Source organism: Mesoplodon densirostris, chromosome 2 (assembly GCF_025265405.1).
Source record: "Mesoplodon densirostris isolate mMesDen1 chromosome 2, mMesDen1 primary haplotype, whole genome shotgun sequence".
NCBI lineage: Eukaryota > Metazoa > Chordata > Mammalia > Artiodactyla > Ziphiidae > Mesoplodon > Mesoplodon densirostris.
Window position 1 is genome coordinate 114,682,076 of NC_082662.1, and position 16,258 is coordinate 114,698,333.

The 16,258-nt window shown below is 50.2% G+C and overlaps 1 protein-coding gene across 2 annotated transcripts in view; it reads left to right on the top strand.

Moving 5' to 3' along the window:
- IL6R (interleukin 6 receptor) overlaps nucleotides 1-16,258 on the top strand; it is a 51,290-nt gene that overhangs the window by 4,461 nt on the left and 30,571 nt on the right. Inside the window, exons 2-3 of one of the 2 annotated variants that reach the window (XM_060090630.1) lie at nucleotides 14,650-14,898; nucleotides 15,536-15,659. In XM_060090630.1, coding sequence (XP_059946613.1) covers nucleotides 14,650-14,898; nucleotides 15,536-15,659 — 373 coding nt within the window. The remainder of the gene's footprint in view (nucleotides 1-14,649; nucleotides 14,899-15,535; nucleotides 15,660-16,258) is intronic. The other variant, XM_060090631.1, reaches the window with a different exon arrangement.

Consider the following 16,258-nt stretch of genomic DNA (forward strand, 5'->3'; position numbering starts at 1 on the left):
TGCCCTCTGCCCTGGTGAAGCTTGGGTTTGTCTCTGGGGAGACCGGGCCTCAGCCATGGGGCCCCTTAGACTCCAGCTGGACAGGGGAATGCTAAATGTCCTGTTGCTAACTGTCATTGAGGTACCAGTCTTTGGAAGAGGATCCTTGAGGGCCGGAGTGGCAAGAGGAAGATGGCAAAAAAGAGGCTTTTAACTCTTAGACTCTGTTTGGTGAAGCCCTGGGGAGTTTCTTTTGGGTCATCTGTGTGCTTTACTCTCTTCTGCACTTGAGATCCAAAAAGGTCCAAAGTCTCTGGCATAGTCAGAGGCTTTTCTGGCACGGTCCTGGGTCTGGCCTGACTTCTAGCTGCACCTCACTCCTACCTGCCCCCGCCAGCTCTGCCCTCTGGCTCTGCTCTTAGGAGTGTGCCCCCTGAGGCCCTGCATCCAGGCAGTCTCCCAGCACCTGTGCTCAGTTTCCCTCCACCTCCCAACTTCCTTCCCGGAAAAGCATCCTCTGGTTTTCTCTCTCTATGTATGTGATGGTTACAACAACCATTACCATACTGAGTGACGACCGTATACGGTACTGTCCTGGGCTCTTTGCATCTGTGACCTCATTTACTCTTCACAGCAGCCGTGTGTGAGAAGAGTCTGAGGGCATTGCATCGATGCGGTAGACTGTAGGACAGCAGGTCTTGTTGGGGGGAGATCAGGAGGTCAGTTCAGACACGTTGAAACTGAGCTTTCTATTGGACAAGGCGAGAAGATGCTGACGAGCTGGGTACGGGAGTCCAGAGTTTGGGAATGAGGACTGAGTTGAGGTATGAATTTGGGAGTCGACTGATGGCAGATATTACTTCAAGCCTTGAGAGTGGCTGAGATCACCGAGGGCGAAGGTGTAGATGGAGAAGAGACGAGGCCCCGGGCTGAGCCCTGGGACACTCCAACCTTCTCAGGCTGGAAAAGGAGGAGGAGACTGAGAAGGTGAGACCAATGAAGCAGGAGGAGAACCAGGAGAGTTGTTGTCCAGAAAATCCAGTGAGGACGGTGCGTCAAGAGGCAGAAGCAGGGGCTTCCCTGGTGGCGCAGTGGTTGAGAGTCCGCCTGCCGATGCAGGGGACACCGGTTCGTGCCCCGGTCCGGGAAGATCCCACATGCCGCGGAGCGGCTGGGCCCGTGAGCCATGGCCGCTGAGCCTGCGCGTCCAGAGCCTGTGCTCTGCAACAGGAGGGGCCGCAGCGGTGAGGGGCCCGCGTACCGCAAAAAAAAAAAAAAAAAAGAAAAAAAAAAAAGAGGCAGAAGCAGTCAGTGGTGTCAAACGCTGCTGAGAGGCAAGAGGACAACCTAACCAGTGGACTTAGCTACACGCAGGCCACTGGTGACCTTGACTTGATGTGAGGAGTTTCGGCGAAATGGTGAAGGTCTAAGGCTGACAGGAGTAGTTTGCACAGAGAGCAGGAGGAGGGAAACTGGAGCCGGCTAGTAGAGGCTACTCTTTGGAGGATTTTAGCCGTAAAGGGGAGAAAAGAAATGGAGTGTTCATTGGCTGGAGAAGTGGAGTCATGAAAAGAATTTTTAAAAAAATGACTGAAATCTCAGCATGTTTGCTTGCTGATGGAAATGATCTAGTAGAGATCAAAAATTGACCGAGAGGTGAGAATCGCTGAAGCAGTGTCCTTGAGTAGGTGAAAGGAAACCGAGGCTCAGAGAGATTAAGTAACTTGCTCAAGATCGCACAGCAAGGAAGTGACAGACCTTGTTCTGAACCTTGCTCTTTCCACTCTATCACGTGTGTCACCCACAACTCCCACCCTTCTCAAAGCATGGTGACTTCAAGGATATCGTCTCTGTTCTCAGTGTCCTCAGACTCATCAACTCCATATGCACTGGTGTAGCAAAGACAGCCTCACTTTTGCCCCAGGAAGTGTCCTTCTTCAGTACTTCTCTTAAGAAGAATAGTTAAGGCCACAGTGTATGTTTAAGCCATTGCACTGTAACCCCCTCCTCCCCCATATCCATTCATATCACTTTGGGTCAGGGGAATGTTTTGCAACCACATGTCACTGTAAATGATCTTTCTCTGTCTCTTAGCAAGGCAGCTGGGACAGCAGAGAGAGAAAACAGCTCAGGGGTCAGACAGTCCAGGCCTGTCTCTCTTTTTTTTTTTTTTTGCTGTACGCGGGCCTCTCACTGTTGTGGCCTCTCCTGTTGTGGAGCACAGGCTCCGGACGCGCAGGCTCCGCGGCCATGGCTCATGGGCCCAGCCGCTCCGCGGCATGTGGGATCTTTCTGGACCGGGGCACGAACCCATGTCCTCTGCATCGGCAGGTGGACTCTCAACCACTGCGCCACCAGGGAAGCCCCAGGCCTGTCTCTTGACTGCCCACTTAACAAGCCAGCAGACCTTGGGCCAAGTCACTCCAAGCCCAGGCAGAGCAGCACGTCTTGAGGCTGAAACAAACAAAAGCAGGTGCTTGATAGCTGCTATTGATCTGAAGGCCCCATTTTGATGGGAGGAGAGGGGGAGGCTATAGCATGAAGACTTTCTCATAGAAAAGGGGAAAAGACCCACTAATGCAGTGGGAATAATAATTACAATTGTTCACATTTTTTTGAGAGATTAGGTATGTCCTGAAAATAGTGCTAAGTTTTTAACATTAGTTTTTTTTTTTATATATATTTAAATCTTTATTTATTTGGTTGCACGGGGTCTTAGTTGCGGCACGTGGGATCTTCCTTGCCGCATGCAGGATCTTTAGTTGCAGCATGTGGGATCTAGTTCCCTGACCAGGGATCAAGCCCAGGCCTCCTGCATTGGGAGTGCGGAGTCTTAGCCACTGGACCACAAGGGAAGTCCTTACACAGTTTCCTTTTGATGGATGTTGGCTTTGGGCTTGTTTCCTGTCTTGCCATTACAGACAGTGCTTTGGGGAGTAACTTTGCATATCCATCATGTTGCCTGAGCGCAAGAACATCCACAGGATAAATTTCTTGAAGGTGAACCTGTGGGTCGAAGGCCATGTGCATTTGTACTTTTGAGTGAGAGTGGAAGTTGCACCAATTCATACTCCCCGCAGCAATGAGAGAATGCCTGTGTCCCCACACCTCTGATGAAAATGTGTTATTAAACTGCTATTTACACAGAGATGGCATCTGTGTGGAATTAATTTGCATTTATCTTATCTGAGTGTGAATATACAGGTTTTCCCATGTTTAAGAGACATTTGTGTAACCTGTTTCTATGAAGTGCCTGTTCATATTCATTGCTCATTTTTAAAAACTGGGTTGTTGGTTTTTTTCCTCTTAATATATTAAAGAATTTAGTCCTCTATGATATGAGCTGTGAAGATTTTTCTCTAGTTTGTCATTTGTCTTTTGACTTTTTTGGGTGGGGGTTGGTTTTTGTGTATTAAAAAAAATTGTAGTTGGGCTTATCAGTTTCTTTTATGACTTGTACGTTTTGTAGCATACTTAATAAGATCTTCCCTATGCCAAGATTGTCTTAAAAGATTCTTTTTGGGAGGGAGTAAAAAAAAGATTTTTTTTTTTCCGGTGTCTTTAAGAATTTTTTGTATTTAAATGTTTGATCCATTTTGAATTTATCATGGACTGAGGTATGGCTCTAACTTTTCTTCCCCCAGTTATCACCTGATGTCCTTTTTTATAGGTTATTGAATAATCCATCTTTCCACCACTGATTTTAAAACCCACCTTTAAAATCTACCAAATTACTCTATATACTTGGGTTTATACTGCTTGTCGGCAGATTGAGTAGTTAAAAAGCACAAATTCTGAGGCCTAACTGCTTGGGTTTGAATCTAGGCTTACCCCTAATTAGCCATGTAACCAGCCTCCTCTTCTGTAAGATAAGCTGTTGGGAAGATCAAGTTAGGTCATCCATGTGCAAGCTTACAATAGCACCTCTATATAGCCAACACTCAAACTAAGCTATTTTTAAATAATTGTAGTAAGATACAAAAACATAACATTTACCACCTTAGCCATTTTATTTTATTAAAATAAAATTTATTTATTTATTTATTTATGGCTGCATTGGGTCTTCCTTGCTGCACGTGGGCTTTCTCTAGTTGCGGAGAGTGGGGGGCTACTCTTTGTGGAGGTGCGTGGGCTTCTCACAGTGGTGGCTTCTCTTGTTTTGGAGCACGGGCTCTAGGTCCACAGACTTCAGTAGTTGTGGCATACGGGCTCAGCAGTTGTGGCTCATGGGCTCTGGAGAGCAGGCTCAGTAGTTCTGGCGCGTGGGCTTAGTTGCCCCATCGCATGTGAGATCTTCCTGGACCAGGGCTCGAACCTGTGTCCCCTGTATTGGCAGGCAGATTCTTAACCACTGCACCACCAAGGAAGTCAGTCATCTTAGCCATTTTAAAGGGTACAGTTCAATAGTGCAGACAAAGCTATTTTTGGTTACTATTATTTCTGAACTTTCCAGTCTCCTCCATAGTTTTGTCTGTCTACTCACGTGTCAGTACCACACTGTTTTAATAACTATAGCTTTATAATATGCTTTAGAGTTTGGTAGGGCTAATCCTCCTCTCAGTTCTCTGCTTTTTCAGAATTTTCCTGGCTATCCTTGCTTGTTTACTTTTCTGTTTGTACTTTAGAATCAGCTTGCCTACTTCCAAGAAAAAAAAGTCCTGTTGATGTTTTTATTAGGATCAAGTAAAATTTAGAGATAACTTAGGGAGCACTGACATAGTTATAATGCCGAGTCTCCCTAGCTCAAAACATGGTAGGCCTGGCCTGGCTTATTTATGAGGGGAACAGGCTGGGGGCAGGAAAGCTGGAAACCAGGTTTCACAGTTTCACTGAGGGTAGATATGCCTGCTCTTCCATTCTGAGCTGCTTTCTTCATGGTGACATGAAGCTAGACCAGTGTGTGTGTGTGTCTGCTCATGGTACATGGGAGTAAGGAGAAGAATGTAGGCTTGAATTCAGGCAGGAGGACTTGGGGCTTTATAAAATGTGTATGGCAGTGTAACACACATACGGGAGAGTGCGCTCAGCATAAATTTAACAGCCCGATGAATTTTCACAAACTGAGCACAGCCGTGTAACCACCACACTCAGCTACATGACCAGTCCCAGCAGGCTCTCCTGTGTCCCTTCTAGTCACTCCCTACCACACCTCCACTTTGTGACTTCTCAAATCTTTAGCTTTGCTTCCTCATATCTAAAGGGGTGGAGGAGTGGAAGCTGGAGCAGGTGGTGGGGGTGGATATGGTTTGGGATGGGGAAGGGGGAATAGATATCAGGTGTGTGCTGCACCCTGCCCCCACTTTGCTTCCACAAAAACATGAAAGACCCTGATGTGGGTCAGGCTCCTGGTTAGACTCCAAGGCCAAGTTCAGAGACAGGAAGACAGGACCCTTTGTGCTGTGCTCCTGGGAAGGCAGTGGGCTGTGGGGCAAGCATGACCCAGAGTCCCAAGGCCCAGGGTTCCAGTCCTGGCTACACCACACACTGGCTGTGTGACTTCTGGGCCCTGGTTCTCCTCATCTATATAAATGGGCAGGTTGGCTGAATCATCTTTAAGGGCCTTTATAGCCCTAGAAGAGCAACTCTTAGATCAGCACCCACTCTGTGGCTGTAGCCCCAACCTAGCCCCTTTCTGGATCCAAGTCCTGTCTGTGTCCACCTGTGGCCATGTGCCCTTCTTCCCGGCCTGCTTAGTCTTGCCTTTACTCTTTTTATTTCTCAATCTGCTTCTTGGGGTTTGGTGGGGGTGGGGGAATTGAATTGTTTGCCCTCCTTTGATATCTTTTCCTCTAATTAGTTTATAATCTCTGAGAGGTGACCCAGGCCAGACCTTCTGGGCCCAGGGCCAGCTGATTATCTGTGATGCTGCCAGGAGAGGATTGAATGTTTTTCTTGTGAGGAGTTGGTCACACGCGCTGGTCTCTGAGTCAGCAGCCAGCGTTACCTTTTTATGGTCCAAAGGAGCCTCCCATACCCTCTGTCCAAGCAGTAAGTATACAGTCCCTGGTGCGGATGGAGGGGAAGGCCGTGCCAAGGTAAATACTGACTCCACCAAATACAAGACAAATACAAGCAGGTACAGAAGTACAAACACATTAGACGGAGAGGAGGGCAGGAGTCAGCAACCTGAGGAGCAGGCTGTGGAAGAGGTGGGGCTGGGAGCTGAGTTAGACAAGGTGGCAGGGGCCACAGAGGCCCAGCCCTAAATGGCAGGGGAGGGCGTTCTGGGGATTTTAGGGAAGTGAGTGGATGATCTGGTGAGTGCGTGAGATTGGGAGTCCGACCGGGGAGGGGGGCGCTTTTAAACTATAACTCATCACAGGAGTGTTGCTGCTGTAGGGTAGAAGGAGAAAGATCAAGAGTACTTGGCCCCTCGTTTCCTGGGAGAGCCCCTGAGGGACTAGTTGGTGTGGCAGGGCTGCGTGGGAAAAGGCTCGCTCCCCCTTCACACAGACCCCTCAACCCCAGGACTCCCGTCCCTGAGCCTCTGTGATGGGTAGAAAGGCCTGAGGAGAGCAGGGAGGAGGAGGGGAAATTGGGAGAGATGGGGAGACTCAGGGTGGTGGGCAGCCCAGAGAAGCGGGGCTGGGCTGGAACACGGAGATGCGCCTGGACCCCCGGAGAGAGGGGGGCTTTGGCCAGACTCCCCCGGAGCCAATGCAGACTCCCTCCCTCACTAGCTGTGTGAATTCGGGCCAGTTCCTTAACTTCTCTGAACTTCCACGGAAATGGGGACCAGCCTCCCCCATAGCAGGGTTGTTGTAGGAGCGGAGGGCTCTTAGGTAAAGCGCCTGACACCTGCTAAATGCTGTAGGTGGTGCTGAGTGTTACGTTTATTAGTTTATTATTACTCAGGAAGTCAGGACATTGGTTTCAGTCCTTAGATGGGGATGCAGGGAGAGAGGGGACAAAGCACACTGGGGACTTGTTCCAGGCCCCATGGGGTCAAATTCTGCATGTGTTTCCCTCTGAACATGAGGTGCCCATGTTCTTCTTCTCCTGGAGACTTCTCAGCAGCTCCCTCCTTCCAGATCAGGGTCTTTACCGCTGACAGGGCCCCTGCGGTTCCTCTGTGACCCCTTCTGAGATCCTGCATCTCTGCAGCCCCAGAGGCTGGAGGCCGTCCTGTGCTGCTAGCTGGCCCAGCTGCCAGCCCGGACGACTGTCCCTGCTCAGAAACCGGGGCGGTGGGATTAGCAGGCGTGAGCTAAACCCGTGTTGCGGTGGCACTGGGCAGCTGCTTCACCGCTTACATAAACGGGTCCAGGAAGCTGAACTTGTTTTTGCTGGCAAGAGCAACAACAAGCTGCAAGAGAGTTGAGAAATATGTGTCTCCGTGTGCGTGTTTTTCTCTGGTTATTGACATTTGCAAGTTTACTTGAAGAAGGAAAAAAGTAGAAAAAAAAGAAAGCTGTCTGGGTTTCTGGCACCCAGCCTTAGGTCTGGAAGGGGGAAGAGTCTCACTTCCCAGGGAGGTACTGCAAAGTTCCCAGGCTTGAGAGGTGTCGCCCATGGTGGGGGGCCCAGCGGCCCAGGTAGTGGGATTGCGTGAGCGTTGGTCCGGGAGGTGTGGATTTGGTTGCCAGAGGTTACTAGGACCTAAACTCTCTCCCCCTTGAGGAGTGAGAGGCGAGGGAGATTATGGGAATTTCCCTCTCCTGGGGCTCTCTAGGGATAAGGAGACTCGTCTGTCTGAGGGCACTGGGATGCCCCGGGCATCATCCTTCTCCAAAAGTCATTGACTATTAGAATAATAAGTTCATAGATTAATTGTATTTTCAAGCTGGGCTGTTGTCTGAGATAAACAGACACAGACATGCTTCCTGCCCTCTGTGAGCTAGTGATTCAGAGTGATAAGATGCTAGACGACAGGAACAGGGGCAGCAGGGAGCTTCAGATTGTAGTCTGAACCCTCACCTCCTAGAGAAGGTGAGTGGGGCTCTGTCAGGGAATGTGACGTGCCCAAGGCTCATTGCAAGTCAGTGGCAAGACCAGGAATAGAACTCGGGTCTTCTTCTTTTTTTTTTTGCGGTACGCAGGCCTCTCACTGTTGTGGCCTCTCCCGTTGTGGAGCACAGGCTCCGGACGCGCAGGCTCAACGGCCATGGCTCACGGGCCCAGCCGCTCCGCGGCATGTGGGATCTTCCCAGACCGGGGCATAAACCCGTGTCCCCTGCATCGGCAGGCGGACTCTCAACCACTGCGCCACCAGGGAAGCCCCAGAACTCAGGTCTTCTGATAACACAGGGCTGCTTCCCCTCTGTCAGGCTGCCTGCCACTCTTAGAGATGTGTTTTATGTTAAAGGACAAATCAAGACAAGAGTGTATCATCTTGGTGTCAGTCCAACCCCACCCAGTTAGTTGTCAGTGACTAAACGAGACCAGACCAGATACTGAGTTCATGGACAGTTGAGGAGGAGATTTGAGGGAGGTTTGTTTTCAGGAGGGGATACTTTTCTGCTCTCAGTCCCAAGTGAGGTGCTTTGGTCCTCTGCACAATCCCTTTTCGTAGGCAGCTGGGATGTAGGGTGCTGCCACCCTGCATCTGACATTGACCTTGGTACAAACGAAGGAGGCTCAACAGTCCTTCGCTGCCTCCTCCTCTCTGCTGCCTCTGGGATGCTTTGTGATGCACTTGGAGGCCAGGAAGGGGTGGGGGGTGGGGGGGGCAGGCACTGGTGATTGGAGGATTAACAGAAGGAGGAAGCGCTGTTGGCTCCTGTCCTGGACGCTGGGGTTGGAGGTGGGTGGGCACTGAGCCTGCACATACCTCTGCCTGCAGAGTCAGGTTTCTGATCCCCTTGGAGGACAGCAGATACCTGCCCTCCCCGGGCCCTCACTTCTCAATGCCTTTCCATGCTGTTCCCTCTTTATACAATGCTGTTCCCTGTAGCTCCACTTATCAAACTCCTACTCATGTCTCAGGGCTCGACCCAGATATCTCTTCCATTGAATCCCTCCCTTTTTGAGTGTTCCACCCCTCCTCTTGGCTCCCTCCATATGTCAAGGACATTTATCACAGGGCGGCCTGTGTTATAGGTAGTTTTAAGTTTTCCATGGGGTTTGGTGGAGAGGAGTGTCAGTGTGTAGTAGGTGTTCACCGCTAACTGTCAGTTCTCTCTCCAGGATTAAGATTTCTGGCCTTGCACTTGATGGTGCACAAAAGAATTCTTGAATCTTAAGGAGGGGACAGGCATGGGCTTGCAATGCTGGCCTCAGATGGCTGAGCAATTAATTGCTCAAGGGCAGATGCTAAACTGCATGCTGTGCTGGATGTCAGAGTGTGCAGGGCCAACCCCTCCCTCCCGACCTGGTCTCCGCACCTCCCAGAGTGGGAGTGTGAGAATGGCCGGGGCACATCTCTGGGGAGCAGGATGCTCTCAGGAGCTCCCTCCTCGCCTGTTCCCCACTGTATCTCTTCCCTTTGGCTCTTCCCCATCAGGGAGGCCTTCAGGAGGGCCCTGGCAGACTCCAGGGAGCAGACAAACAGGGCAGATAGGGAGGGACGGTGACCTTGTGTCCACCAGGGGAGGAGGCCAGCATGGTGAAGGCTAAGTGTGTAGCGTGTGGCGAAAGTGACAAAACAGAGCTGCAAGGGTTGGAGGGCAGAGCTGCAAGCGTGGGGGTGAACGCTCTTTGACCTGGAAGGTGCCGTCAGAAGCAGCTTGTCCTGAAAAATCCACTCTCACCCCACCCCTTTCCTGGTGTCCACTGCATTCTGCCCCACCTCCTCCCTCCCTAGGCGTGATAACTTGGACAGATCCAGGCTATGTAGCTTCTTTGTCTTAAATATATATATATACATATGTATGTGTGTCTGTGTGTGTTCATTATAAGAGTACTACAAACAACTTGTAGAAAATTGAAAAAATACAGAAAGATGAACGGAAGAGAAAGAAATTGCCTCTAGTCCCATCATTTGGAGAGGTGGGTGGAAGTACCAGGAGGGCATTCTGTGAACATCACTTCTTCCTTTTCAAAGAGTTGCTCAGGCGGGGGTTCCCTGGTGGCCTAGTGGTTAGGATGCCCGGCTTTCACTGTCTTGGCCCAGGTTCAGTCCCTGGTTGGGGAACTGAGATCCCGCAAGCCGCAAGGTGCAGCCAAAAAAAAAAAAAAAAAAAAAAGAGATGCCCAGGGCCTCCTACGCAGCCCCACGGGCGTCACGGGGCTGACTCATTGATTTGGGTCAGGAGGCAGAAGTCTGGGTGGCTGGGTAGGGGCAGCATTGCCCACTCTGACTGTAGCAAGGGTATTTTCTTGTGGTCTTTCCTCTCTGAGTGTTTGATTGTGATCATCCTGCATAGAATGCTTTTAAAAGCATAGTTAACACAGCATTGTTCACAGGTTCTAGAAGAAATGTATTTTGAAGAAGTGCAGGGACAGGCAATACTTGCCAATGGGTGTTTTATAATTAATCATTCCCCATTAAAAAAAAATAGTGACTCAGTTTTAAAGATTCAGAAAACTATTACTCAAGTTCTTTGGCAGAGGAAGTGGCCATTATGTTGCTCCTGAAGCTCTGCTTTAGTAGAAGGGAAAAAAAGTCTTTTTATTTGTGATTTCTCTGAGCTGCCCAAATACTCTGGCCATTGTTAGTGAATTCAGGAACAGAACAGCCCCTGCTATTGTTCAAGCTGGTCACTAGCCACGGCAAGAGCTTCCATCTGAACTGGGGGTAAGGGAAGTGACCAGAGAAACATATTTCCTGGAACTGGCAAAGGCAGAAGCAGAAAAGAGAGTCCCTTCTGGCTCCAGGCTTATAGTTTCTTTCCTCAGCATCTCCTGGCTGTGACAAGCTGGCTCTTCTGGTCTCTAGTGTAGGGCTTGCCCACTGCACCACACGAGGGCCACCACGTAGACCGCTGTGTCCTGTGTGACAGGGGCTCCTGGGAGTGTGCACTGTGGAGGCCCTGACCTTGTGGGTACCTCTTAGGCACCCTACATTAAACATTAATTAAGCACCTACTGAGTTCTCTGAGGAGTGCTAGTAGGAGTTCACAGCCTCATAGTCATGACTGGGGAGGGGGACCTATATACAGTTAAGGATGGTGCCATGTGGAAAGTGCCAAGGAAAGGATGAGCCTGCCATGGTCCTTGACCCCTACGTGGACTTTCAGGCAACCCTGAGAATCTATTGTGTATTGGTGCCTTGTGAATTCCAACTTCTGCTCCTCAGCTTATGGAGGGATGTTGTAAGCACTGAACAGCGGGGCCACCCACCAGAAGACTGTCCTACTCTGACAGCGTCTCCATCTTTTTTTTTTTTGGCCTCGCCATGCGGCTTGTGGGATCTTAGTTCACCGACCAGGGATCGAACCCGTGCTCCCTGCACTGGAAGCTTGGACTCCTAACTACTGGACCACCAGGGAATTCCCGACGGTGTCTCCGTCTTTGTTCCTACAATGTTGGTAATTTGTGCATGAACTTGACATCCATGTTAGGTTTTGTACTTACAGCTGCTTTATTAAGTGGAAAATGGAAAAGTGAAAGTATCGATATACTGATTCAAAGTGTTGGTGTGTCTTCTAGACCTAACCTGATTCAGGCACAGATGTAATTCAGTATGTGGACTGGGCATGGCAAGCCATAGCCACTGTCAGGTGCACATAAGACTTAAAAGGTTTGGACTGTGTGTCAATTATGAAGGAAAAGGACATGTGTGACATGCACACACACCAGGACCAGCAATTCTACTCAGGGAAATTCTTGGGCAAATGCACCAAGAGCCACCTTCGAGAAAGTTAATAGCACACTCTTTGATATAGCAAAACACTGGAAACGACCCAAAACCTCCCTCAGCAGGAGAATGATATCATTGTCCAGTGGAATATTACACAGCAGTGAAAATGAATAACTATAGCTACATGAATCATGGAAACAATGAATGACAAAAACATGTCACAGAAGACTATAATCTATTTACATAATTCTCAAATATCACACAAAATTAAGAAAAATTTAGGGATCCATGAGTAGCGAAACCGAACCCATTTACAACAGAAACTAACACAGTATTGTGAAGCAATTATACTCCAATAAAGATCTATTAAAAAAAAAAAAGTGAGGGAGCGATAAGTCCAAAATGTAACACTGTATAAGCAGGGAGGCTGGGGGATGCAGAACACAGAGGGAGCTTCAGAGACAATGATTGTGCTAGTGGTTTTGTTGGTAGGAGTTCGGGGGCGTTTCATGCTTCATAGCTTTCATGTACATTGCATATATTAATTTGCATGTGTTCAATATCATATAGTACATTTAAAAATGATACTTGAAATGCTGGAAATATATTACTGAAGATTATATATGAAAGGTGTCCTGTAGTTAGGGCTTTTCATACCTCTTTTAAGCCCTCTGGGCGTGGAGGTACCCTCAGTGGACTTGGTCTCCTAGGGACTGGGATTTTGCTGATGTTCAGGGGCGTCCTGTGTCCTCTGTCCCAGTTCTGCAGCCGTGAATGCGTCTTACATGTCTTGTCCTTGAGGGCAGGGTCTCTCTGCCACCTAACTCTGTCCTCTTCACTGGTGCCTGGCTCTGGGGACCTCCTCAATTTGGCCCATAGTGGGGGAAAGTGAGGCAGAGGGGTCTAAGGAACCTGGCCACACTCGCTTCGCTGCATGGTGAGATTCAGCCATTTTTCTCACCCAAAGTCGAAGCCTCTGATAGCGAAGAGAAAGAAACCTTAGGTGACTGGCTGCTATGCTGCCCTTGCACCTGTCCCTTACCTGCCAACCTCAGGGCAGAGGTTGCCAGGGTGGAGGGCTCTGACTCCAAGTGATAAGGTGAGAAGGAAGATTGAAGGGAGTCTGTGTAGCCAGACAGAAGCTGTCGCTGTCCCTTTGATGCTCATGTCCCTGGTCTCTGGACTGTGGCTGGTGGTTGGTCTGGACAACCAGCCCCGCTGGCTTTGAGTGGTATCCTCCTGGGAGTCACTGAGCCTTATTCTCTCCTCTTCAACAGCTACCTTGGCGGGAGGAGGGACAGTCAGTTAAGCGTGAGATTAAAAAATCCTCCCAAGCAAAAAGGCTTTGTAGGTCGGGGGGACACTAGTGCTGGTCCTCCCAGCCCAGGAGCACAAGTGGGAGGTGAGGTCAGGTGCCCAGGCTGTTGCTGGGCCTTTCGGAAATCTTTGACCAGACTTATTGCTGCTATTTGCTAATAAATGGCTACACATTTGGTTAGAAGGACCAAGTGTGCTTAACATGAAAACCTGCTATTTTCCCTGGCTTCAGTTTCCTCAGTGGGCTAGACTAATTTAAATCTTAGATTCTGGGCTTCCTTGGTGGCACAGTGGTTAAGAATCTGTCTGCCAATGCAGGCGACACGGGTTCAAGCCCTGGCCAGGGAAGATCCCACATGCTGCGGAGCAACTAATTGAGCCTGCGCTCTAGAGCCCGCGAGCCACAACTACTGAAGCCCGCGTGCCTAGAGCTCGTGCCCTGCAACAAGAGAAGCCACTGCAATGAGGAGCCCGCGCAATGCAATGAAGAGTTAGCTCCCGCTTGCCGCAACTAGAGAAAGCCCGGGTGCAGCAACGAAGACCCAACGCAGCCAAAAATAAATAAATAAATAAATTTATTTAAAAAAAATCTTAGATTCTATGAATCTATTTAACCTATACTAAAAAAAAGTTTACTTGTATCTTTAATATCCTTTCCTTGAGTAGCATATTTTTCAGGGATGGGGACTGCATTTGTTCTCTTTTACTTTCCAATTTGGTCCCTAGAATAAACATAGCATTACCCTAAGTGGTTTAATAGGTAGGTGTAGGGTTCTGGAGGGAGCACTGAACAGAGTTGGAAGACCTGGTTTGCCTCTCAGCTGTGCAGCTAAGTTATTGGTGATCTTGGGCAAGTCCCCTGATTCCTCTGTGCCTGTTATTACCTGTAAAATGGAGACCCTGGGATTCTGAGACTTCCTGTGTACTCATACATCTTGTGAGTCCCACTGGGTACCTGGCATTCATTCCTGTGTGTATACATTCATTTATACATTCATTAAGTGCTCAGTGGGCCACCGCCATGTGCCAGGCAATGATCTAGGCACTGAAATACGACAGAGAACAAAACAGGGTGCCTATTCTTGTGGCACTTGGAGTCCTGAAGTGAAGATGGATACGAAATTGGTAATTATATGGCAGTGTGTGATGGGTGACGTGGTGGGGGAGGTAGAATGGGGGCCTAATGCAGCTGAGGAGATAGGGAACGCCTCTGAGGAAGGGACATTTAGGCTGAGACCTGCAACAGGAGGAAGTTGTGTGGGGATGGGGTGGGGGGACTGTGTCTCTTCTAAGGCTGAGCAGGGACAGATGAGGCCTCAGAGGTCAGCAGGGGGCAGGTAGTGGAAAGCCCTGTGGGCCAGGCCTCTAAACTTGGACTTTATGCTGTGGACAGCGGTAGGCCCTTGAAGGGGTTTCTAATCAAAGGAGTGGGGTGACCAGAGAGCCACTTTGGAAGGCTCCCTGGGCAGCTGGGTGGAGAGGGCCAAGACTGGGGCTGGGAGGCCACAGGGAGGCCATTGCCATAACCCAGGAAGAGGTGATGTGATGGTGGCCTGGGCCAATGGATGGACTTGAGAGATGTTTAGCACTAGAGCCTTTTGTGGCTTCCCGAATCTGATGAAGTCCCTTTGTCAGGTTGCTGTGGGCTTACCCAGTGTCTTCTCCCCCTGCAGAGGTGGCAAGCGATGTGCTGACCAGCCTGCCAGGGGCCAGCGTTACCCTGACCTGCCCAGGTGGGGAAGCGGGGGACAACGCCACCGTTCACTGGGTGCTCAGGAATCAGGTCACAGGTTCACGCCAAGGCAGATGGGCTGGAGTGGGAAGGAGGCTGCTTCTGAGGTCTGTGCTGCTCAGCGACTCTGGAAACTATTCGTGCTACGAGGATGGCCGCCCAGCTGGAAGTGTGCGTTTGCTGGTGGATGGTGAGTTTTGTCCTCAGAGCTCCCAGAGACGGCTCCCAGCACTCTGCGCATTCCAGAGAGAGATTCCCTGCTTGACCCTTTAAATTCCTGTTATTTCCCTGGCCCAAGCATTTCGGGGAAAGGCCCAGTGACGTTTGCCAGCGAGATTGGTAGAGCTTCCAGCTGGGTGGGGGCATCTGGCTGATGGAGACACCGTCCAGCTGGCCTTGCTGTGTGGTTAGGGCTTGGGGGTCGAGGGCAAGGGGCCTGGGTTCGCAGTGTTCCAGGGGGAGGCAGCAGTATTATGGTGACTATTTTATCATCATTTAATCTTATAGTAGAAAACTGGAGAGAGGTTGGGACTTGCCCAAGGCCACACCACCAGGGCTGTGGGACTCCAAAGCCCCGACTTTTGGTGCCAGTCTTGCTCCCCTTTAGGCAAGTTGGCCCCCAGGCACCTCCCCGCACTTGCCCCACCTCCTAGCCTGACATGAGGACTTTGGCATCCTTTGATTTCCCGAGCACGGTTAGATCTGCGCGTGGCTGTTTGGCTGTGGTACAGGCTGGTGCCAGGGTCGGGGGAGGGCACTGAGTCAAGGGCTCCCCCGGACGGGCGGTGAGGTGTGCTGCCTCCTCAGCCTTTGTGCTCTCCTTCCAGTTCCCCCCGAGGAACCCCAGCTATCCTGCTTCCGGAGGAGCCCCCTCAGCAAAGTGGGGTGTGAGTGGAGTCCTCGGAGTCCCCCGTCCCCGACCACCAAGGCTGTGTTATTGGTGAGGAAGTTGTAAGTATCTTGGGCTGGGCTGTGTGTCTGTCTTCTCCATCCTTCCTGACTGAGGCCCTGGGAGTGGTGGCGGCTCTCTGAGGAGCCCAATGGGACCGGCTGGCCAGTGATTCCAAAATGTTATTGGAAAGTAAGTAAGTACTTTGGACTGAGGAGAAGGGAATGAGGGAGGGAGCTGAGACTTCACAGCCAGTGCTCACCCTGTGCTGGTCACTGTGCTACAATATTTGTCCTATTAACCCACACAATAGCGGGGGTGGGTGGGGGTGGGTGGGTGTTGTTTTTCTTGTTAACAGATGGAGAAACTGTGGACCACGGAGATTGGTTAACTTGTTTAAGGTCATCTAGCTAGTAAGTAGCTCTGCCGGGAATCAAACCCCAGCCTATCTGATTTCATTCAAAATACAAAGGTTTTGGGCGTTGCTCTTAAGAAGATGCAGATGTCCTGGGAGGGGAAGGGCAGCTTGTGATCAGTGTCCTGATTGTGAGCTTATCAGGCTTTTCCCATTATAATGGCAGATGAGAGGAAGTGGTGATAGAGTGGGGAGAGGGAGCTAGGGGCAGTGGGGCAGGAAGTCACCCCTGCCTGGGGGTCCCTG